Source organism: Ixodes scapularis, unplaced genomic scaffold (genome assembly GCF_016920785.2).
Source record: "Ixodes scapularis isolate PalLabHiFi unplaced genomic scaffold, ASM1692078v2 PGA_scaffold6__148_contigs__length_123643588, whole genome shotgun sequence".
NCBI classification, from domain to species: Eukaryota; Metazoa; Arthropoda; class Arachnida; order Ixodida; family Ixodidae; genus Ixodes; species Ixodes scapularis.
The window spans coordinates 58484672-58509360 of NW_024609881.1; the positions used below are offsets into that span (position 1 = coordinate 58484672).

A 24689-nucleotide genomic window follows, 5' to 3' on the forward strand; every position below is an offset into this window, starting at 1 on the left:
CTGAGACGCGGCTTCTGTTAAAGGAACATCGGCAGGACATCTTTCTGCACATTGCCGGTCCTGCAAGTGCTCTCCTAATTTTAACATCACCATTATAGGGCGGCACCCGAACGCATGCACGCGGCTTCTGTTAAAGGAACATCGGCAGGACATCTTTCTGCACATTGCCGGTCCTGCAAGTGCTCTCCTAATTTTAACGACACTCTGCAGTCACGTACGAGTTAAAAATGCGCCTGCAGCTCCTCCAACACCCTCCACCAGCCGGTCTTCCTCCGCAATGAGCCAATAATTCGCTACCAGGGCGCACGTTTCGCTGACGCGAGTGAGATCGGTGCATATACTACTCACCCGCAAGAAGAAGACAGGCTAAATGCTGACAAAGCACACCTTAATCCGAGAACGCGCAGCAATCGAATGGTCCCTCCTCGCGAGTCCTGCTGGGCCGCGCCAACGTCTTTTTCTTCCACAAGGGTATATACGCCTAGAGTGCCTTCATGTGGGCTTCGCATAGAGTGATGCCAACTGCCTGTTTCCCTTTCGCACACCCTCTTCCACCGCCATTTTGTTTCTCTCATTGTTTCCCCGTGCGCCGGAAAGTGGCCTTTGTGTCCATCGGTAATCCCATCCGAGGGGGAAAAGGCTAATCCTCCCTCCGTGGGTTCCACAACGCTGCTCCGAACTTCTAAGATAATGTGCTTGTTTCCGGGAGGGTTATAAGCCCCACGGATTATCGCCGAGGAACAAAATGGCTGCTGGTTTGTCGGCGAGTGGTATTACAAAGGGTGGCATCACCCTAGCAAAGCGCACATGAAGGCTCCCTATATACGCCACGTAACACGCCATGGATACTGCCATAGCCTCGGCCATATCAGTGTGCGCCGCTGCTGAGCGCGTGCTGACGGCGAGCTTCCGCAGTCCTTTTGGAGCGTGCATTTAGCACCACCAAGGTTGTCGGTCTTAGCAGGCTATAAATGTGAGCTCGTTTTGAGCATGCGCTCCAAACATCGCCCTCAAATATGGCGTCCAGTGAATACCTCCTATACTCACAGTATAGAGTCTGTATAGAGGAGGTTATGATACTTCAGGCTAGAGCTGCTAAAGTCGCTCTTACCTGCACTTTAAAAAAAAAGCGTAGCTTATTTAGTGGGACTACTCCAGACCTATCCTGGGTGAAAATATCGTAAGGGTGCAGGCGAGCTGGAGAATATTAAGCATGTTGAATTAACTTGAGACTCGTCCTGTCTACTTCCGTCCCTTCTACGTTTTGATGTTTCCTCTCTACCCCAGTCTCAGGTTAATTCAACATGGATAATATACTGGGTGGTTTGCGGAGCGTTTCGATGCGGTGGCATGTACACTAACGCTTCGATCCCACTTCGGGCGGTCCACAAAAATCGGTTTTTCAATGTATCGAGCTAAGATTTACTAGAGAGGTGCGGTTAAGCTGAGACTGCAGCCAATATGCCACAAGCACGAGAGCTTGAGGTCGCTGCTTTGAAGCGTTCTTCCGCAGAACGAGTGCTTCTGCTAGAAATGCGCGTCTAAAAACCACGAGCGCGGAATAGTTCGCGCTTGTAGCTTTGGCTGCGGTTCCAGCTTAAAAGGGCCAGGACATCAAAATTAAGCATGCTCGATTACTCGTGGTATAAAGCACCCATAGGTTACCTAGTATACACAACGAGTTTCTCGATTTTTAGAGCGCTATTAATTAAAATACTGAATCTTTCAATGTCGATCGTTTGCACCTGAAGACAAGGCAACCTTGGCAGAACACTGACGTAACCAGCCCATAGGAGTCGTACAATTGTGTCTGAAACCACGTAATCAACGTGACTACGATCACTTAGCTGAGAGCTCTGTAATTCTTGCTGAGTCCTGTTGAGCCCGTGCTGACTGCGAGCTTGCACAGTTCTTCTGAAACGCGCATTCCGCAACATCAAGATTGCCGGTCTTGGCAACTTGTTAATGTGAGCTTGTTCTGGGCACGCGCTCTAAACATCGCCTTCAAATATGGCGTTCAGTAAATGCCCCTGTACTCCATCCACCCTTATTAGCTATCAGCGGCGATATGTTTTGGTGGCGCTCTTGTATGGTTCCATCTAGAGTTCCTGTATAGGCTCCCTACGGGAGCCAGAGTTGCGCGTTCATGCATGTCATGTGGATACAGCTCCTCACGTGACTGAATTCGGCAAATAGCAGCGCCGCGCGTTCGAGGCGCGCGGCGCGCTCAAAAGCCGGTGTACGTACGCCGGGGCACGTGCGACGTCTACTTTGCTGCACGGCACTTGATACGGCTCTCCACGTGATCACATCTCGGCGAATAGCGGCGAGGGCGGCACGCGGCAACGTGGAATCAAACGCGCAACTCTGGCTCCCGTAGGGAGCCTATACAGGAACTCTAGTTCCCTCTTGTGACGTCATTACCTTGCGAACAACAGTTTCGATGGTGTTGGTAATGAGCATGGTGGAACCTTGGAATCATAGCGCTCTGAAACAAGCACTGCCAACACCGTCAAAATTAAAGCTCTTACCCCCCATTCACACTGGAAGCGGATCCGCGTTCGCGAAGCGGTTGCGAAAGCGGTTGTATAAAGATCTAGTGCAATTGCACGCGCACTTGATGTCATCGTGCGCGCGTGCAATTGCACTGAATCCTTATACAACCGCGTTCGCAACCGCTTTGCGAACGCGGATCCGCTTCCAGTGTGAATGAGCCCTTACTGTGCTAGAGTTCATTCCTTCTGCTCCGCCCAGTCAAACGTCGCGATGGTAATCTTTAGGGTGAATGAATCATATATATTGCCCTGCATGTTTTTTACTCGCTCGCTGGCAGTCTATTGCTTTGCTTTTTTCTAGCACGTCGACTGCCTCCAATGGTGTAAGTGCGTGTGTGACCTTATTACGCAATGCTAACAGAACCTATTAAAACTGTTAAACATGTTAAAACCGGTTAAAGGGTTCTGTTTAGCGTGAAGAGATGTTTTCTATTATTTAAATTTTTTTTAATGAAATCTTGTATAATTATGCAAAAGTTTATATGACACCCCCTTTATGTAATGCTCTTTTGGCGCCTTTAGAGGTATGTAAATAAATAAATAAATTTCTGTCAGTAAGAAATTCTTTGCTGACGTCATAGCCAGCATTTGGCCAATCGTGGAAGACCGACCACAGCGAGGCTTTGGATCGCGCAACTGGCCAATATTTCGTACTTAAGTCAAGGCGCAGCCGACGCTATACGAGCTAATGGCTCCAATCAAACTGCACCAAAAGTGCACCATCGTGGTGTTGGGCACGATTTTTTCTGTACGTGTTCTATTATCGCTGAACCAACCATCAACAGAAAAGACCCAGTGACTTGCGCTTTTGACGCTCCTTGATTGGTGTCATTGACTCATAGGGTCGGGAAATCGAAGTACAGAAGCTTCGCCTTCAGTGCGAGCTTTCTGCCCTTGCTAAAACATGCGGGAACGCGCAGGCACGCTCAACCAAAGCACCGCGGAAGCCAGTGATCTCGCGCTGAAGGCGGAGCTTCTGGTCTCAGCTTAAAGACCGACGACCAATTTGCGCTTCCCACTTTTCCCTGGCTTCCTCCTCTTCCCCCTTCTATTCTGTCCACCGTTTCCTGTTTCCTCCTCTCCTATGGTGAGGAGGATTTTCTGCCTTGCAGAATCTCGAGTCTGGTCGTCAGCCTTTAAGGGTGAACGAAGTGCCGTGTGCGTGACTGCCGAGCGCGTGCTGATGGCGAGCCTCCACCGTTCTTTTGCAACGTGCATGAGCCATAACCTGGTATCACACTGTACTGGTACTCCGTTCACCAGGCAAAAGTGAGCCCCGATTGGCCGCCGCCATGTTGCATATTTTTCACCACTGGACAGGTGACCTTATAGTTTTACGCCTAGATTTTAACGAAGTACCGCGCACAAATAATTGCTTATTGATGTTTAATAACGGTACCGACGAGATAAGTCATGTTGCGTTTGTTTTAAGTCCAAGATTTACTTTTGCGACAAATACTCGGGCAGCTTCGGAATGCCTCCGCTAGATGCCGTCGGCCGCGGTGCTGTATTTAGGGATTTTATCGGAGCTAGGCGCTGATCTCTGGGACTAACAGTATTGAAAACATACTTTATAATGCTTTTCGCAGCGATCACAATACATATCTCGGCTCAATTTTGCTTACAAGCCTCAGGATTTGGTACAGTTGCGTGTCTAGTGGTAAAAAATGTGCAACATGGCGGTGACCAACGGCCACCGCCTTTTGCCAGTTTATCACTCTAAGTCCCTCTACCTCGGTGATTTCAGACCACCAAGATTTCCGGTCTTGGCAACTTATTAAAGGGTTCATGAAACGAATTTTGGGCTGGGATGAATGATTTTAAATTGGGACTTTACTAATCGCATATCGTTTAGTTGGCCAAAGGAAAGAGGGTAAAAAGGCGAAAGCGAGCTTTTCGGTGCGAACATTTGAAAACATAGCGGACTATTGTACCCTCTCTCCTTCGAAAGCTCTCCGCCTTTTCACTATGACACATCCGCGGTTCCCAACGCGCGTCAGCGGTGCCAACCTGACGTCAGCCCAGCCCAGCTCACGCATTCGACACGAGAACTGCGTTACTCGGACGTATGCGCTCGTCTACAATCAATCCGTCGACGAATATTTGGATTCGCTTTAGTGGCCAATGAGTGCCCTGACGGAACTTATCGTCACTGGTGAATGTCAAGTTCCATGGTGGGGGTGCATAAAAAGCACGGTGGAAGCTAGGAGTCATGGCACCGGTGCTGAGGAATGTCACGACGACGTGATTTCACAATTCGCATTTGAGTTGAGGATTAAAGCTAAAAAGGAAGAAGTAGGAAAGTCGTTTCATGATTCTTTTGATGTGAGTTCGTTCTCTGCCATGCACTCTAAACAGCACCCACAAATATGACGTTCATCACACCATCAAAATTGCAGGTCTTAGCGATCTATTTATATGAGCACGTTTTGAGCATGCGCTGTTAACAGCACACAGAAATATGGCATCCAGTAAATACTCAATGTAGACCTTTCCGACAAAGAGCGTGTGGCCATCTTGAGTGTTCATACGCATGGCACGTGCTTCCTCGCTTTCCGAAGCGATGAACACGCGCGCACGTGCTGGGCTGTAAAAATAGCACGCTGGACTGTGATTTTGTAAGCATTGGAAAGGTCTATTGGCGGCAGAAGTTTAGTACCGCCACCTAGTGAAATGTTTTCCCAAGCCCGAGTGAGGCTACTTTAACTTCCTCAGCTGGTGCAAGCACGTGCAATGCCAAGCTCCTATTCAGTATCAAAATTAAAACATAACTACGTGGGCAGCACGTGCACTACCCACAGTGAGGAAAATTGAAGCTCCCCTAAGCCTCTGACCGCGAATAGGGGGTATTCACTGTTGAGGGCGCCGTTTCGAGCGTGTGCTCAAAACGAGCTTACATTAATAGGCTGCTAAGTACGGCAATCTTGACGGTGCGGAATGCACGCTGCAAAGAGACGTTGGAAGCTCGCCGCCAGCACGCGCTCGACAGTAGCGCACACATCTACAGTCGCCAGTGAATACTCTCTATTGGCGACGTGCGCGATCTAAAGCGTCGCTGTGGTCGGCCTTCCGCGATTGGCCGAATGCTGACTATGACGTCAGCAAAGGATATCTCTTCGACGGAAATAAGAGGAATGGAAGAACTTCGATTTCGACGGTATTGGTCGTGTTGCTTTAAGAGCGCAATGATTTCAAGCTTCCACCATGATCCTTACAAACACCATCGAACTTGTTGTTCGCAAGGTAATGACGTCACGAAAGGTAACCATAGGAGGGCGCCACCAAAACATCTCGCCGCTAATAAAAGCCTGAGTTGAAGATTTTGAAACGCCAGTGAAACTAGGTTATAATAAATGCACTTAAAATTTATTTCCGTACGACTATATTTTCTCTTTTTTTTTCAGGCCGCCCTGTCTCCATGTGCGCTTGGAGGGACTCCAGTCGGGGCGGAAATATTTTTTCTCCCTTGACCTGTCTGTCGTTCGAGGTAAAATTAGTTTCAAAGGCCTGACGTGTCCCGGTAAGCCCAGCGTCAGCTGGATTATACATTTGAAAGTAATTGTATTGCGTGCGTGTTTACACAGCGGGCAGTTAGTCAGCTCCGATGGGGGTCTCGCATCTCCGCTCTAGAGCAGTCCGAACAAAACCACTGCTATCCTGGGGTCTTGAACGTGCTTCCTGCACTAGGGATAACACTACCGCACGTCGGTACGATGCTGGTTTAGACCAAAACTGGCAGGTGTGGGGATTCGACCCATGATCCCTGGATGGTAAATTTTGCTCGAATCGCACGGGAGACGGGCTTTTGGGATTTCCGCGGAAACCAGAAAGACGGAAAGCACTTCTCAAAAGTAGGGCTTGGCGAAGTTTTACGAGACTGGGACTGTTCGCGTCCAATTCCTTATCATTTGTGAATAACGCCTTGGTGTGACCTCAAAAAGATTAGAACTTAAAAAAAGTATGCTTATGTTCAAAATTATGAGAAAGCATGCCGACCTTTGAAGCTTGGCGTGCAAAACATTCGTGCTCGCACTGAAATCATCGTAGTTACTACATGTCTTCGTGCGTATTGTAATATGAATAAAAAAAAGCCATAAAAATAAGCCTATTTTTAGATTTTAGGTATATTGTACATTTATAGTTGCAGTTCTACCTGCTGTATATTATTAAACAAATCTTTGCGAAAAGAAACACTTTTTAAAGCGATCTTTACGGGCGACACTTTGCAGAGATTTCGAGGCCGTCGGGTGTCGTCGCCCGTTATATAGTATAACTCTTCCCTCTCCTCTCGGCGCGAGGCTAGGGTAGTCGGTTCTTCCCGTTGGCCGCACCACGCAAAGAGAGAGAAGAGGGCAGCCCCGGCATCGGTGCCAGTAACGGCGCCACGGCGCAACGAAGGGGAGTATTCCGTGTAGTCCGCTTCAAACACTTGTTTTCAAACATTAATCGCGTTATCTGAAATCCCACTTCCCAGTTGCTACGCGTAATGTTGGATGGTTTTAGAAACTTCTTCCACCACGCATAACAATCTGCTTCACGGACCACCGAGCACTCGTGACGGTCGTCAGAGGCACCCACGATGCCAACCACGACGGCAATGAGAATTAACCACGTCGCACCTCCGTCCTCAAGTATACGTGACGGCAGCATTTTGCGAGCACTGCGCGACCGTGCTACAGCTATGGCTTTTACTTCTTCGTACATTGTGACCGTACAATACGAAGTTTCTTCCTTTTTTTTTTTGTAATAAATAGCTCTTATTTAAGGAAAAAAAATCTGTTCCTTGTTATATTCTTTTATGCAGACGCTTACGTTCGAGTGACTTTGCCAATATTGTTTTTTGAAACAGTTTTACACCTTCTCATTTGCTTAAAAATATTACAGGGCGTGTGCCAAGGCAAGAGTGTCTGGACCGGTTTTCTCGAAGCAAAGCAGTCGTTTTCTCAAAGTTTAATAAACACTTTTAAATCGGGGCATGTTTGCTGGCCATCTCTCCCGGTGGCTAAAATAGCCGCCAAAAGGCTTTTTTTCCCGCATGATCGGCTCAGAGAGCAGAAAATGTCCAGCGTCCCCGCCGATACGTTCAGCAGACGCAAGCCTTTCCTCTCAGGGGGTAGAAGCTAAACTAGTTAGTGGTGCATATTACGACGGTTAAACCAGCTGAACTATGAAAATAGGGAGAAAGGATTAAAGACCAGCGATCGCTTGTCTTTACTCCTTTCTCCCTATTTTCGTAGTTCAGCTAGTTTAACCGTAGTAACCTTTCCTCTCGTTTTCTTTTATTTTCACTTACAGTACCTTCATTAGAAAAATCCTTACAGGCTGCTCCTAACGTATACCCAAATGTTAATTTCGTCACTGCAAGCATCTTCAATATTTTTCTATGCGCGAATTGGGATTTTAATAGTCGAAGCGATGGTAGAATTACGGCAGCTGTTTCCCTCTATCGGCGTTAACTATTTTGTACTGCATAGTCAAGGCTGGTGTAGCTTTCACAGTGTTCTGACGCTGTCAAAGGTACATGCTCAAGGCCTGGTTTGGCGTCTACTTCGCACGAGAGCGCGCATCTGAATGAGACGCGGAACACGAAGCCACGCGTGCTCTCGCAGCAGTGTCAGGGTGCAGCACTGTGGAAGCTACGCCACCCTTGACAATGTAGCAGAGAATAGTTGACGGCGAGTTTTTTTTATTGGTACCTTGTTCCCTCGGAGCCGGTCATGTGACCAACAAATCCCTCTTGTGGCTGCTTTAGCTGTCGGGAGATACTCCTACATTCATCATCAAACAGGTCCAAGGGTGTACAAGTGTATGAGGCGCGATCTGACCTCAAGCGCTATCATTCGAAGTCGTTTTTTGAGACTCCTATGTAACCAATGGCGGATATACCGAATAGTGGATATACCGAATAGTGAACGCAAATAATAGTGAATATACATATAAGTGGATATAAATAATAGTGGATACACCGAATGGCGTACACACTGAATGGCGTACACACCGAATGGCGAACACACCGAATGGCGTACACACCGAATGGCGTACACACCGAATGGCGTACACACCGAATGGCGTACACACCGAATGGCGTACACACCGAATGGCGTACACACCGAATGGCGTACACACCGAATGGCGTACACACCGAATGGCGTACACACCGAATGGCGTACACACCGAATGGCGTACACACCGAATGGCGTACACACCGAATGGCGTACACACCGAATGCCGTACACACCGAATGCCGTACACACCGAATGGCGTACACACCGAATGCCGTACACACCGAATGCCGTACACAGCGAATGGCGTACACACCGAATGCCGTACACACCGAATGCCGTACACAGCGAATGGCGTATACAGCGAATGGCGTATACAGCGAATGGCGTATACAGCGAATGGCGTATACAGCGAATGGCGTATGCAGCGAATGGCGTATACAGCGAATGGCGTATACAGCGAATGGCGTATGCACCGAATGGCGTATGCACCGAATGGCGTATGCACCGAATGGCGTATGCACCGAATGGCGTATGCACCGAATGGCGTACGCACCGAATGGCGCACGCACCGAATGGCGCACGCACCGAATGGCGCACGCACCGAATGGCGCACGCACCGAATGGCGCACGCACCGAATGGCGCACGCACCGAATGGCGCACGCACCGAATGGCGTATATATATCGACTAGCGTATATTACGATTAAGAAGAAACGGAGTCCCTAAGCCTCGACCCTAGCCCGATCGGCTAACCCCGTGTCCGCCTTCTGCAGAACCGTACAGCGTGCCTTGGCCAAACCACCTGAAGGGATGGCAGTGGATGAAAGATGAGCTGCACTTCAACCTGAATGCCCCCATCACCGAGCACCTCCGGAACAGATGCGTGAGTAATGAGCTGCAAACTCCGATCACCGCCACGCTGACAGTGTGATGGAAGGAATATGCACTCGCCGGACCCATTAACCGCCTCTTTCTCATCACCTGACCTCACTCTCTGCATGGGTGTGGGCGGGAGCGTGATCATGTGGCGAAAAATACGCACGACTTTTCCAACGTGCGAGTAGCTTCCACCGCATTGTCAGCTTAAGGGTCAACGGAGTACAGTAGCCGTCAGCAATAGCGGGCACTATCGAACTTTGATCGTCACGAGTAGGTGGAAATCGGGAGCTATTTCTACTTACTCTGAAGATAGAAAATACCGCGGCCACGATGTTATAATAGATTGCACGCACGAAGCTGCTTTCAAAGTTTAAAGCAAATGTTCCTAGTCCCAACCTTGTCTGTATGGGATATATCATCAATGTTAACGCTTCACTTGCTACATCAAGAGAATGTAATTCATTAGCGCACGTCCCACAGGAAACCATAAATAAGTACGAGATATCAAAAAGCACACTCTGAAAGCTACGAAAGTTGGGGAACGAGGGGCAGGTACTTGCAATGCGATACTTCTTGACCATATAACCGGTAACGGTGTTTAAATGTTGGGTCGTTTTCTGGGAGCGCTTACATACCACCGAACTTTTCCTTGTGCCCCAACTTTCGTAGCTATCAGGAATATCACCTCTGCAGTGTGACAAAAGACGAGGGGAATCATGGTTGACGAAAAGTCCCTATTATATCCGATTGATCCGTATAAATTCAAAAATTCCAGTGGTATCGGCTCGTGCGAGGAGGAGCTGGACAGTATGCGTACTAGTGATGCAAAACTATCGATGAATTGACTATCGATACTATCGATAGTTTTTCCAAAACTATCGATAGTGTCCCAGAACTATCGATAGTCGACTATCGATAGTACTACTGATAGTTTTTCGATAGTCGACTATCGATAGTTTTTCGATAGTCGGCTATCGATAGTACTATCGATAGTTTTTCGATAGTCGACTATCGATGGTTTTTTACTATACTGGCGACTAACGATACTATCGCTAGTGCTATCGATAGTCTTGCACCACTATAGTCCGTTACAACTCAAGAAGGTAGGTCGAGGGTAAGATGGGCCGGGGTGGAGGAAGCAGACGGAACGCTAAAGAGACAAGGAGGTTTCCCCCTCTCTTCTCCAGCGGTTCGTCTGCTTCCTCCTCCCCGGCCCGTCTTGCCCTCGCCCTACCGCTCGCCTCCCCCTTCTTTTTTCGCCCAAACCCCCATCTTCGTCATCACTGAAAGCTGAACCAAAGTTGGGATGGTAAGTGCCTGGGCTAGTTGGTGCCCCGTTTGAAAAAAAAAAAAAAATTAAAGCGATAAATAGACAAGAGGGAGCGACGCAAACTACTAGTGTCGCAAAACTATCCATAGTAAACTGTCGACAGTACTATTGATAGGTTTACGATAGTCGACTATCGATAGTTTTCCGATAGTCGATTAACGATAGTTTTCTGATAGTAGACTATCGATAGTTTTTCGAGTTTTTCGATAGTCGACTATCAGTACTATCGATAGTTTTTCGATAGTCGACTATCGATAGTATTATCGATAGTTTTCGATAGTCGACTGGCGATAGTACTATCGATAGTTTTCTGATAGTCGACTATCGATAGTTTTTCGATAGTCGACTATCGATAGTACTATCGATAGTTTTCGATAGTCGACTGGCGATAGTACTATCGATAGTTTTCGATAGTCGACTGGCGATAGTACTATCGATAGTTTTCGATAGTCGACTGGCGATAGTACTATCGATAGTTTTCGATAGTCGACTGGCGATAGTACTATCGATAGTTTTCGATAGTCGACTATCGATAGTACTATCGATAGTTTTCGATAGTCGACTGGCGATAGTACTATCGATAGTTTTCGATAGTCGACTGGCGATAGTACTATCGATAGTTTTCGATAGTCGACTGGCGATAGTACTATCGATAGTTTTCGATAGTCGACTATCGATAGTACTATCGATAGTTTTCGATAGTCGACTGGCGATAGTACTATCGATAGTTTTCGATAGTCGACTGGCGATAGTACTATCGATAGTTTTCGATAGTCGACTGGCGATAGTACTATCGATAGTTTTCGATAGTCGACTATCGATAGTACTATCGATAGTTTTCGATAGTCGACTGGCGATAGTACTATCGATAGTTTTCGATAGTCGACTGGCGATAGTACTATCGATAGTTTTCGATAGTCGACTGGCGATAGTACTATCGATAGTTTTCGATAGTCGACTGGCGATAGTACTATCGATAGTTTTCGATAGTCGACTGGCGATAGTACTATCGATAGTTTTCGATAGTCGACTGGCGATAGTACTATCGATAGTTTTCGATAGTCGACTGGCGATAGTACTATCGATAGTTTTCGATAGTCGACTGGCGATAGTACTATCGATAGTTTTCGATAGTCGACTGGCGATAGTACTATCGATAGTTTTCGATAGTCGACTGGCGATAGTACTATCGATAGTTTTCGATAGTCGACTGGCGATAGTACTATCGATAGTTTTCGATAGTCGACTGGCGATAGTACTATCGATAGTTTTCGATAGTCGACTGGCGATAGTACTATCGATAGTTTTCGATAGTCGACTGGCGATAGTACTATCGATAGTTTTCGATAGTCGACTGGCGATAGTACTATCGATAGTTTTCTGATAGTCGACTATCGATAGTACTATCGATAGTTTTCGATAGTCGACTGGCGATAGTACTATCGATAGTTTTCGATAGTCGACTGGCGATAGTACTATCGATAGTTTTCGATAGTCGACTGGCGATAGTACTATCGATAGTTTTCGATAGTCGACTGGCGATAGTACTATCGATAGTTTTCGCTAGTCGACTGGCGATAGTACTATCGATAGTTTTCGATAGTCGACTGGCGATAGTACTATCGATAGTTTTCGATAGTCGACTGGCGATAGTACTATCGATAGTTTTCGATAGTCGACTGGCGATAGTACTATCGATAGTTTTCGATAGTCGACTGGCGATAGTACTATCGATAGTTTTCGATAGTCGACTGGCGATAGTACTATCGATAGTTTTCGATAGTCGACTGGCGATAGTACTATCGATAGTTTTCGATAGTCGACTGGCGATAGTACTATCGATAGTTTTCGATAGTCGACTGGCGATAGTACTATCGATAGTTTTCGATAGTCGACTGGCGATAGTACTATCGATAGTTTTCGCTAGTCGACTGGCGATAGTACTATCGATAGTTTTCGATAGTCGACTGGCGATAGTACTATCGATAGTTTTCGATAGTCGACTGGCGATAGTACTATCGATAGTTTTCGATAGTCGACTGGCGATAGTACTATCGATAGTTTTCGATAGTCGACTGGCGATAGTACTATCGATAGTTTTCGATAGTCGACTGGCGATAGTACTATCGATAGTTTTCGATAGTCGACTGGCGATAGTACTATCGATAGTTTTCGATAGTCGACTGGCGATAGTACTATCGATAGTTTTCGATAGTCGACTGGCGATAGTACTATCGATAGTTTTCGATAGTCGACTGGCGATAGTACTATCGATAGTTTTCGATAGTCGACTATCGATAGTACTATCGATAGTTTTCGATAGTTGACTGGCGATAGTACTATCGATAGTTTTCTGATAGTCGACTATCGATAGTACTATCGATAGTTTTCGATAGTCGACTGGCGATAGTACTATCGATAGTTTTCGATAGTCGACTGGCGATAGTACTATCGATAGTTTTCGATAGTCGACTGGCGATAGTACTATCGATAGTTTTCGATAGTCGACTGGCGATAGTACTATCGATAGTTTTCGATAGTCGACTGGCGATAGTACTATCGATAGTTTTCGCTAGTCGACTGGCGATAGTACTATCGATAGTTTTCGCTAGTCGACTGGCGATAGTACTATCGATAGTTTTCGCTAGTCGACTGGCGATAGTACTATCGATAGTTTTCGATAGTCGACTGGCGATAGTACTATCGATAGTTTTCGATAGTCGACTGGCGATGGTACTATCGATAGTTTTCGATAGTCGACTGGCGATAGTACTATCGATTGTTTTCGCTAGTCGACTGGCGATAGTACTATCGATAGTTTTTCGATAGTCGACTATCGATAGTACTATCGATAGTTTTCGATAGTCGACTGGCGATAGTACTATCGATAGTTTTCTGATAGTCGACTATCGATAGTACTACCGATAGTTTTCGATAGTCGACTGGCGATAGTACTATCGATAGTTTTCTGATAGTCGACTATCGATAGTTTTTCGATAGTCGACTATCGATAGTACTATCGATAGTTTTTTTCACTATCGATAGTCAGATTTCTGGCGACTATCGATACTATCGATATTACTATCGATAGTTTTGCACCACTAATGCGTACGCTTTTCCAGCGCCGATCATTCGGTCCAAAAATTACGCGAGTCATTGGTCTGCACCGCGGGCACGGTGTCTTGTAGACCCGACACACTGTTTGCAAAGCACTCCGCGTTTATCCGAACCAGGTGTGGGCACTGCGCGAGTGCAGAAACCAGATTCGCGTGAGGGGAAGCTTCTGCGCATGCGCCACGGCGACAACAGCGCCACCGCAAAGGCGTGACGTCAGAGCCGCGTGTTGGTGTATATTGCGCAGAAGGGAGTTTCTGCGCATGCTCGGAGCGCGTTCTGCAGCGCAGTATACAAGGAGGGCAGCGTGCCAAAGGTGATTCTCGGAATAGTCTGTGCGTGCAGAAACTGAGGGAGGGGAGGTGACGAGAGCCCGCGGGGATACCAAAACGCGGAGCTCCGTTTGGAATGACTAGTGGGTAGACTCAAAGCTGGCTGACTTTGTCTCCACTGCACTCGTCGAACGAGTTCGAATGCGAAGGCGAAATGTCGGACGCCGGCGTTCCTGCGTTCTAACACGTTCGACGAGTGCAGTGAAGACAAGGGAAGCTACGCGGAGAGAAAGTCGTCTGCTTCTTGCGCAGGAGCTGCGGGGACACCAGAACGACGCCGAGCTCTGATTGGCTTTGATTGAAAACATAAGGGGCAGACCTGAAAGCTAGATGCCATAAGGTCGACTTACTATTTCTTTTCACTCAGCCCATAGGAGCTTGGCGAATAGGAGCTTGGCGTTTAACATCATCGCAACCCCTGTGCAAGAAGCAGACGAACTTGCGCTCCGTATACCCCCTAATCATTCTAACCAGTTCTCGGCGCTCTGACGACCCCACAAGCTCTCGTCTTCAGGCCTCTCCCTCAACGCCTGCCTGCATCCGGTTTCTTAGATTGCGTTGGGAGGCGTTGACGAGCTGTGGTGTTAGTATACTCCGTTTCATTATAATATAAAAAAAAAACTAAAAAAAAAAACTAAAAAAAAAAACAAAAAAAAAAAACAAAAAAAAAAACGGACGAGGAAGAAACGCACACAACACGGAATGGCGCTGTTGCTTGTGTTGTATGTTGTCTCTTCCGCGTCCGAGTGTTTGGCGCCTTTAAGTCCTCTAGATCATAATGATCCGACTAGCCGAATCAGTTTTACCTAAAGTACAGACACAACCATTGCTAGAAGCTGACGAGACCGATGAGACAGCGTCAAAAGCACACCAGCATGGTGTTCGTCTTGTTTCTGTGCTTGTTCTATCATCACTGAGCCAATCATTAAAAAAAAAAAAAAAAACCCCTGACTTGCGCTTTTCACGCTGCTCAATTGGATCCCATTACCTCGTAGCGTCGGCTGTGTCTGGACTTGGAGAGGTTAGCACAGGCCAAAAATAAAACATGTTACAACTAGACTGCTAGGACCCATGTTCAAAATTGTCGCTTTTCAGCACCTGTGCATGGGCGCCGCCATAACTGACCTTGAGTTTGTTTCCTCTTTAAGTTTACTTCACTTCATTATGACCACAAGAGGGCAGGTTATTGCCATTTTAGATTCTACCGTGCCCTTCACCCCAGCATTGGCCTCTGTGGAGGCTCGTCAACGCCCGCTTTAGTGACTCGGCATCAAGATAAGAAAAGAGAAGCTCAGTAATTGCGGCTGCAACTTGGCGTCTGTGCAAAGCGCCTACATTTGTTAATAAAATGACGCGATAGTTTCGTGGACAAATCGGTTTATGCGCCGAAAAAGTGAAGGCGGGGAGGTGGCGAGAACGCGCGGAGACATCACAACGTCCAAGTATGGTTGGAATGATCAGTGGGTAGATCTAAAGCTCGCCGTCTGTTTCTCCACTTCGCACTTCGAACCAATTAGAACGTGAAAGCCAAACGTCTGACATCGGCATTGCGCGTTCTAACATATTGTCACGAATGACAAGTGATGAGGCGACGAAAACTGAAGTAATCTGAACGATTAATGGGGCGAACTTGTGCCCACATTAATAAATGAAAAAGGAAACAGAAGAAAGCAGGAGAGCGTCGCGGGCGTCGATATCGGCGAAACCGCAGGATCGAGCGCTGGGGCGAGACTGACTGCGACTCGCCACGCGGAGCCCCTTATGTACATGCGTGAGCTTCTGGAATAATCGGCGTAGAAGGTTCGACGCGTAGAACATTCGGACCTCGAAGAAGCAACAGGATTCTCGACTTTACCAGGAAACTAAATTGCAGGAATAACAAAAGATGCGTCGCTCCCAGGAATCGAACCCTGGCTTTTCGTGTGGGAGGCAGACAGGATAACCGTTAGGCCACGCTCGCGCTGCCTACTTGGCCAGCTGCGCTCGCGGCCATATTCCACGAGTGCAGTGGAGACAAAGGCAGCTAGCTTTTGAGTCTAGTCACTAATTCTTCCAACCAGAGCTCGGCGTTCTGGCGTCCCTTCTCGTCTCCTCCTCTCCCTCAGTTTCTCGGCGCATGTGGAGGACCTTAGGATCCGCCGCATTCGAAAATGCCGCCATGTTTGTTGGGTTGGTGACGTCATCGGCCCAATGCGCGGTGTCTCCTTGCACGCACTCGCTAGCTTAGCTCTCCCGGCGTGAGCCAGTGACAAAAGCGCCCAGTGCGCATACACTATTGGCTCTCTCCCCCCCCCCCCCCTCCTCTATCACAACGCTTCGCTCTCTCCCGGCGTCTCGCGCTTGAGCTTCCACGTTTACCTTCTGCGTTTCGGGCACGCGGTTTCGAGATGGTGACGTCTATGGCATAGCTCACTTCGTCGAAGTTTTTGACACTGATCGCAGCGCCACGAGAGTGATTGTTTTTAAAAGATGTTGTTGGAGACTGATCTTTTTGACTTCGTCCCAATAATAATTGGGGTTGTGTGAATATTTAGACAGCGTGTAGTTGGTCAGCCATTTCAAAGTTGCGACGAGTAACTCGCTGTAGATTGGAAATTTAGCCAGTGCAGTACAACCACTAGCTTGGTGTTTTTAACGTGCATCACGCAGTAGTGATACACGACCGCACGCCGGTATGTTGCTCATCCAGATCGAAACGGACGGGGGTGGGGATTGAGCTCAGGATCCTGGGCACTTCAGCGCGAGCTTCCGCTCTACGTGTTCCGAGCTGGTGTGTGCTAGCCCATTCGGTCACCATCCTCCTGACTTGGTCCCGTTGCGACCAGCTCCAGCGACGACGATCAGATCGTCGCGGACGAACTTGCGGCCGTCCGCGACAATCTCTTAAGTGCGCGCAAGGTGGAAGGTCAGAGGAGAAGCAGACAAGAGCAAGAGTGGACGATGGAATATCCAAGTAGCGTGAGAGTGTGCGATCGTACCATGGCGAGGCGAGCTTGGGCGAGCCTATAATTAGAGAGCATTCAACTAAATATGATGATCACGTGGCTTATGAGCACGACGGTGCGACTAACTTGAGCAGCATTGCCTGGTCGCCATACGAAATTTATTAACATTCGTAAATTAATTATTGCAATTACTAGAGCTCTAGAAATAACGAAACTTGATGTATATACTAAGTAGCCTACGAGCATTCTATTTGAAGAATAATCTACCAGTTTAATTTTCGTGTGCTAACCTCTTTAAAAGGGTACTCTGGCGATTTCTTCTCAGCTCCCGATTTGCCTGAAGATTTGCTAAACTCGCCAAAAAACATCGCTGAAATAGTAACCCTCATATTGGGCCAAAATAAAAATGTTTGCGAGGTTATTGAATTTGCAATTTTGAAATTGTTTTTAAAGTGAAGGGTCAACAGCCAGCAATGAAGAAGTGACGTCAGTTGAAGGCAGAGGTAGGGTGTACTAGAATTTTGGTGCCTGGGACGCATCTTCGACTCGTGTCTACCGTGTCCAAGAAAGCGCCCCTCGATTTCCGCCTCATGACGTCATACAAGTGTCATGCTGTCGCCAGTTGCAATCCTGGCGGCGTCGCAACAGCTGCGGTGTATGTGTCACACGTCTGTTCTGCTTCAGGTAGCTCTCCAGTGTGGCAGTCCACGGCAGCTTCGGCAGCCAGAAGTTGGGACGCCGTGACGACAGCGACATTCGCGTTCGGTTGTGCTACTCGCAACCTTGTCGTTAGCATTTCTGCAACCAACCGCCAGGATTGCGACATTGAACAGCGTGACACTCCGGCTTCTGTGACGTCATTTGTTGCCGCTTTGGGGACCACTTTTGGCGTGTGGGCAGCATAGGACGCCAAACACACCAATCGAAGACGCGTACCAGGAACGAGGAGATGTGCCGTATGGCGGCCGGTGAGGGCGCTGTGGGGCTGAGCGCGGCCATGCGACGGGCGTCAGAGGCCTTGCGGTCACAGCAGAGATGCTTTATTCGGGGCTGAAATGGTCGTATTCTTCGTTTGTTTTTGTCTGCTCAGTTGTGAGAAAGAATAAGTTCCATCCTTTTTTTTTTGCACGTCCTCTTGAAAAAGCGTGACTTGCGCGAGCGGCCAAAGCTTATATTCAAAGCGCAAATGCCGTTTGGCCAGTTAGTTGCATAGTCTCGCTTCTATAATTTTTTGTTTGTTTTATTTTTGTTATAGAAGAATAATCTATAACCCTAACCTTTTTTTGAACTATATAACTTTCTATCATTGCATGAAGGGATTTTGATGTTTAATTGTAACATCAGCGAGCATTTATTCTTCCATGTAATTGTTTGGAGCTTGATGTTGGCTGGCATCGTAGCTTCGCTCGCGCAAAAAAAACGGCGAGTCCCCTTATTCAGGTGTACTACAGTGGATTGCCGCCTGATGCAAAGTGCAGAAGAGATAGGCAACGTATAGCAACTTCATTTCGCACGTCAGTATAAAGAGAGCGGCGTTGAAAGGCAAAGGTGAACGCTCGCTTACTTTACGCTGCATCATTATTATCACGTGACTCACATTTCGAGCAACATTTTCAAGATGCAGACGAAAGCATAAAAGCGGGCTTTTGGCTGCTAACCTGGACAGCCTGGTGTGTTTGACAGTCGCGCTTGATTGCTTTCCAACAGGTCGGCTTCGCCCTGCGGGTGAAACCACTTTAAACAAACTTCAGCTTGATAATATTCGTATGTTATTTCTCGAACGGCTAACACCAACCTAATACTCTAAAACGAGAATATACGACGAACGCTGCGTGGAGAGAGTGAAGTTCGTACAAGGGCAAGGGCGGTGGAAAAGCCCCAAAGATGTCGCTGAGCATCTGATAGTACTCGCGGCCGCTGTGAGATGGCGCTAGTAATGAATAAGGTCTATTAGACCACACGACACCCAGCTCCCATGAAGAGGCCGACGGGGTCGCCACACCTCCCAGTTCTTGTACATCCTAGCAGGGTGTACAAGAACTGGACTGTAGACTTTGTTCCCAACTGATTACAAGCACTTTCATGGCGTCAAATGGATATGTCGGAAGCTCACTCTAGCACCCTCGCAGAAGCACAAAATAAGTGCTCGGCATTGTTCATTTCTAGGCTGCCTGCTTGACCTGCAAGCCTTCCTTCCACTGACGTCTAAGCACTAAAAAGCGCCGGTATATTTGAATGTTGGTTTTGGCATCATTTTCACTTGCCGATTTCAATATAGCTGTTCTTAATTTTGAGATACTAAAAGCATACCGGAAAGCGTAAAGGCACTGATTCCGAAAATATTGTTAGTTGAAGTAGCTAAAAATCACCATAGTACCACTTTAAGTTGAAACTAAGTATAGTAGCTGGTTAACGAAACTACTTGCATACAAAACTCTAGTAAGACCGACATTGGAATATGCCTCAATTCTATGGGACCCCTTTAGACAATACCAAATTAATAATCTAGAAAAAGTTCAAAGAATGGCAGCGAGGTTCATTTTAGCTAAATATAAGAGAACCGACTCCGTTAAAGGTATGCTGAAAGATCTCGATCTGCCACTTCTTTCTAGCCGGCGGAAAACTGCAAGGTTAAAATTTCTATTTATGTTAAAAAATAATTTGTTTAACATTGACACTTCAAGGTTCTTACAGCCCCGCCAATCTAGAACACTTAGAAGAGGCCGCACCGCGGAACTTATGGTGGAAAGGGCAAAAAATGACACTTTCCAGTACTCTTTCTTTCCCAGAACAATCCTAGATTGGAATAATCTTCCACAGAGCGTAGTTGATTGTGATAGCGTTGATGGTTTTATGAAGAATCTGCTTACTTTGTCGACCGAGCCTTAACGTAATTGTATGCCGAACTGTTACTTAGATCATATTGTTGAGTTGGTACTGTATTGCCTTATCTGTGATAATATTGTCATACATGATTTAATGTACTGTACAGTGGCATCTATAGAAGTCTAGAATTGTGTAATTTAACTCTATACTCATGTTTCCTAAACGATCAATCTTGCTGTTCTTTTTTTTTTTTTTACTCTGTATGTTACTGCTGTGCTGTAACTGGTTTTGACCATTTTTACGCGTCTGATTGAAGAGCGTGCATTTCGTCATACCGGTATTTTGTATGTTTTTGTAACCATTACTCCTGTAACGACCCGATTCCGGGTGAACAGTATTAATAAATAAATAAGAGATGAGCCGTTCGATATTGTTGAGCAAAAGCACATTTGCTCTACAATATGTATGAAAGGATGGCATTTAATTTCTCGAAGATTCGTTAAATCTAGTTTTTATTAGACCTCATAAGCTTAGGTCATCGCAGCTATATTAAAGCTTCTTGCAGTGGCGGTGTGGTAAGACCAATGAAAGTGCATAATTAAACAAGAAATGAAGTGCCTGCACAGAAATCTGCAAATAATAGACAGAACCTGACTGGCGTCACGAACGCGAGCAGAGGAAGGTTCGAGGGTTGGGAAATGAATTCTACAGGGCATAGGGCAGCACATGCTTAGAAATACTAAAGATATTGAGATGTGCTATATGATTAAGCATATTAAACACAAATGATATAAAGGAGGCAAAGGGACATTATGAAGACGATACTCTCACAACTGACGTTTTAATGCAACTCCTTGAAATAGTACTAAAAGGCCAGTTACTAACAGCCCGCATTGACGCAATTGGTGGTGTTTGGTTTATTTTGAAAACTGTGCAAGCTGTTTTGGGTACTGTAGATTGACTTTTGATTGAAAATGGAAAGGCTGCTGACCTGACCAGCATTTACATGTAGTCTGTTTGAAATGCAGGGTGGCGTCAAGGCGGACCAGGAGTATGAACCTACGTTGAGGATTATCGAGCTTGAGGATGACCTGTGGCCGTCCATCGAGTGCCCTGTTGAGTTTAAACTGAATGAAGCGGCCTTTCTTGCATGTCTTCTTAATGGTGTAGAGGTCAGTCACGTCGCCACCAAAATTGATTTCAAAGCTGTGTACTGCGGTACACTGCAGCAATTCCGTAGAAATGTGTTACCAAATTGTTTCTTTTCAGGCTGATGCAACTTCTTCCTTGGCAGTGCAGAAGTATTTGCTTGTCAAGAAGTCAACACTCATGGAGTAAGATAATGCCAAGTGCCGATGTGCCCTGAATTATAATTTAGCACAAACTTTACCTGTTGTACGATTCTCGTTCGGCTGATACAACTAAGATTCTTGGCTGTCGTCAGTTTACGTTCTATTACAGGGTCAGCATGCAGCAGTGTGAACAATGTTTTTCTACGTTACCAGCGCGTTCAGATTGCAGTATCCATTACAGACATAATAACGGTCGCTTTGTTTTGTAAAATAGAAAAAAAAAAGAATTGGAACACAGCGTGCTATCGCTGCTTTTTCTTCTCTATTGCCATTGGTGTCAGTTTTTCTAGATCTCTCGCTGTAATTTTTTTGTGTTAATATTTTTACCGTCAGTAAGCGGATTTACACAAGCAGCTTGTTCTGACGAGTTGAGTTCAAAGCCCCCAAAAACGTTAAAAGGGCTACCCTTATTTAAATACAATTATGTTTTGTTTCTTTGCTTACAGAGGCAATTTTAATTTTCAACCAAGGCACCCTGGAAGTTCCACTTCGGTGCTTGGAGCATCCCTTTATAACTGCAGCGTCGTGAACATCCCATTGAAGCCGCCCAATGAAACCTCCTTGTCTAAGATTCTATCCCATCCCGAACAAATGTTGGGACGTAGAGTTGACGCTCTGCCGGCTCCGGGTAACGTGACATCAACGTGGCAGAGGTCGGAGCACCCTCTCGTGTTCCGATCTTTGGAAAGTCCTCGCTGGACCAACGAGCAGCGCACCTGCACGTTGCCGCGGTACTGACACGCCTTGCTTCGCGGCGCGTTAATGACGTCGCAGTAATAAGGTTAATGTTTATACCACTGTTTTAATATTCTGGTTTATGATAATATGTGTTCTTTTGACGGAAGTATGACTCGTTTTATTAGCCTGTTTTGATATTTTTAAATCAAAGTACACGACTTTTCGTTGCAGATTCGAGAATGAGTTTTTAGTACTAGGGGTGTGCGGATATTGCTTCAAATCGAATAGCACAGCGTGATCCCTAGCTTCTGCACTTTTAAGATCAGCCAGTAGCTCGTTGCTTTCCTTTCCAGTGGGGAGCCTATGGAGAGTCTTAGAATATGGGGCCCTAACGTTTTGGTTCCCCCGAAGAGTTGGGGCCGCCTAATCTAAAACTCCCTAATGACGCAATACTATTCGACTCGAACCAGTATTCGCTCACCCCGAGTTCTACTTTATTTTATGCGAGACACGGCCTGTCTGCTGAAGCAAACGTTTTTGCCAACACCTGGGTGCTGTTAATTGTTTTCCCACTGGCTTACACATGCGGCATAGGTTTATTCATATATGGCATGTAATGCATGACATGCAAGTTTTTCATTTGTGTAATAAAGTTAACGTGTAACAAAGAGGCGCGTGCGTGTCTATATTTCAAACATTGGTGATCAAATATAGCAATTCACCTAGGACGGACATAGTTATAACAGCAGGGTGGAGAAAAACGATCAAGATGCTTTAACTAGTGATTTAGGTAATGATTAAAATCTTGTTTTAAATCGCAGGAGTTGTACTATAGTAATTAAAATCGAACGTTTACAAAAAAATAATTCCGTAAATTATTTTTATTTACTGTTTGTCATTTGGTGCGTTCTGTAGACATGTGTCCCATAAAAAATGATGAAAAGAAATCGAGCAAGAAAGATTTATATTAGGCTGAGCACTATTTAGCAAGAGCAAATATCACGAATAATTCTTGCGTACTAGGCAGATTTCAACATGTCTCAGTCCCGCAGACAAAATAATTTGTTAGTTACGGTGTTTTTATTTCAAATTAATGTCTATAAACACGGTGCTAAAAAGCCTTCCTACATGTATGTGCATTGCTCATAGCCTACGCACTTTATTCTTTAAGTTGTAAATGTTTTTAACCGCTCGTTAAGGTGCACGACGGGGTCATTTTTATATAGTGACAGGACGGGCATATTAGCAAAATATAAGCATTGCCGAGATGCTGGCGTACCTTGAACACTCTCCCTTTCGATGGTTATTTTGCTTAGAATCGTCGCACGTTTTCACATGCCTGCTATGGAACAAAGGTAAGGGCGTGAAATATATCGAAGTTTAACATCGCTCAGTGGGGAACAAATAATGTAACTAAAGCAATTACACTTTACAATGATAATAAACGTACATACTCTTCGGTACGACAAAAATAAGCGATCTATGTCATTTTCCGGTGAAGGGAGAATGCATGCACAGCAGGAATGCGCAGGAGCACCGCAAAAGTAGATTGGTTTCTGTCTGCTTCAATTTACACCCGTAAGTTGCATAGACACTAGCGCCAGTTAAACCTCTAGCGTACATCATAACTCTATGGGCGAAGCTTCCTCCGCGTCCCTCTCTTGCTTCCAGTGGTGGGGCATTTTCAATTTTCAATTAAATTCAATGTTTCATCCGGACAGTACACATCAAACGACTGTCTGGGGGGCCATCTCAAAAGGCAAGACGAATGCGTGCCGAAGCGTCGACCTCCCCCACCTCCCCCTACCCCATCACTTAGCGTGGCACACGCAGGGCATTGAACTTGGGCACACAGCTGAGCAACTGTCAAAACCACAACACTCGCAGAAGGGCTCGGAAAATTCCATCTTGAATGTCGTCACTTTCATTATAGGCCGAAGGTATTAGATCACCCCTATTGTGAAAGTCCCGCGCAGGGAAGGTTGTATCCCTTCTCACTCCCTCCAGTCCGCCTTTCGTCGTTTGAAGCACAATCTAGATTTTCCTTTCGAAACCCCGTCTTCCATAGAGTGCGGTGGAACGCCATCTAGACGTTGTCCTGAAATATTTCACCACCAATTCTGCTCGGCTAAAGGATCGGCTAGCGATAGATTTACTGGAGAGTTCTGGATAGGTTTATAAGACAGCCGATTACATGAATATGTGTAATAATACATCGGAAGGACCTTGCTGAATCTCCAGCATTGTCGTTCCTTACGGGTCCTAGGAAGTTTTGAATAATCCAGCTCAAAACGCTTCATAAAAAAGAGCGACCGGAGGTCGCTTGAGGCGGAAGGGACTGCTTGTGTTTATCATCTATAGTAACCCTGAGGACGTAGAAAAAAAATGGCACGAGATGCTACGTACGTGATGCCAGAGCATATGCAGTATAACATTGGGCTGATGCAGACATAGTCATACAACTTTCGAGTCTTTTTAAATCATCACCATTATTTAAGGGGCCATGAAACGAATTTTGGGCTGGGATAAATGATTTTTAAATGGGATTTTACTTATCGCATATCGTTTCGTTGGCCAAAAGAAAGAGGGTAGAAAGTCAAAAGCCAGCTTTTCGGTACGAACATTTGAAAACATAGCGGACTATTTTCTGCCTTCTTTCCTTCGAAAGTTCTCC

The 24689-nt window shown here is 46.2% G+C and overlaps 1 protein-coding gene across 1 annotated transcript; it reads left to right on the plus strand.

Moving 5' to 3' along the window:
• Positions 1–5965: 5965 nt before the first annotated feature.
• On the plus strand, positions 5966–22683 carry LOC8037238. Its single transcript, XM_042294412.1, has 5 exons — positions 5966–6075; positions 9333–9442; positions 21014–21157; positions 21255–21319; positions 21784–22683. The coding sequence occupies exons 2-5, from the start codon at positions 9380–9382 to the stop codon at positions 22073–22075; spliced, it is 564 nt and encodes a 187-aa protein (XP_042150346.1). The 5' UTR covers positions 5966–6075; positions 9333–9379; the 3' UTR covers positions 22076–22683.
• Positions 22684–24689: the final 2006 nt, after the last annotated feature.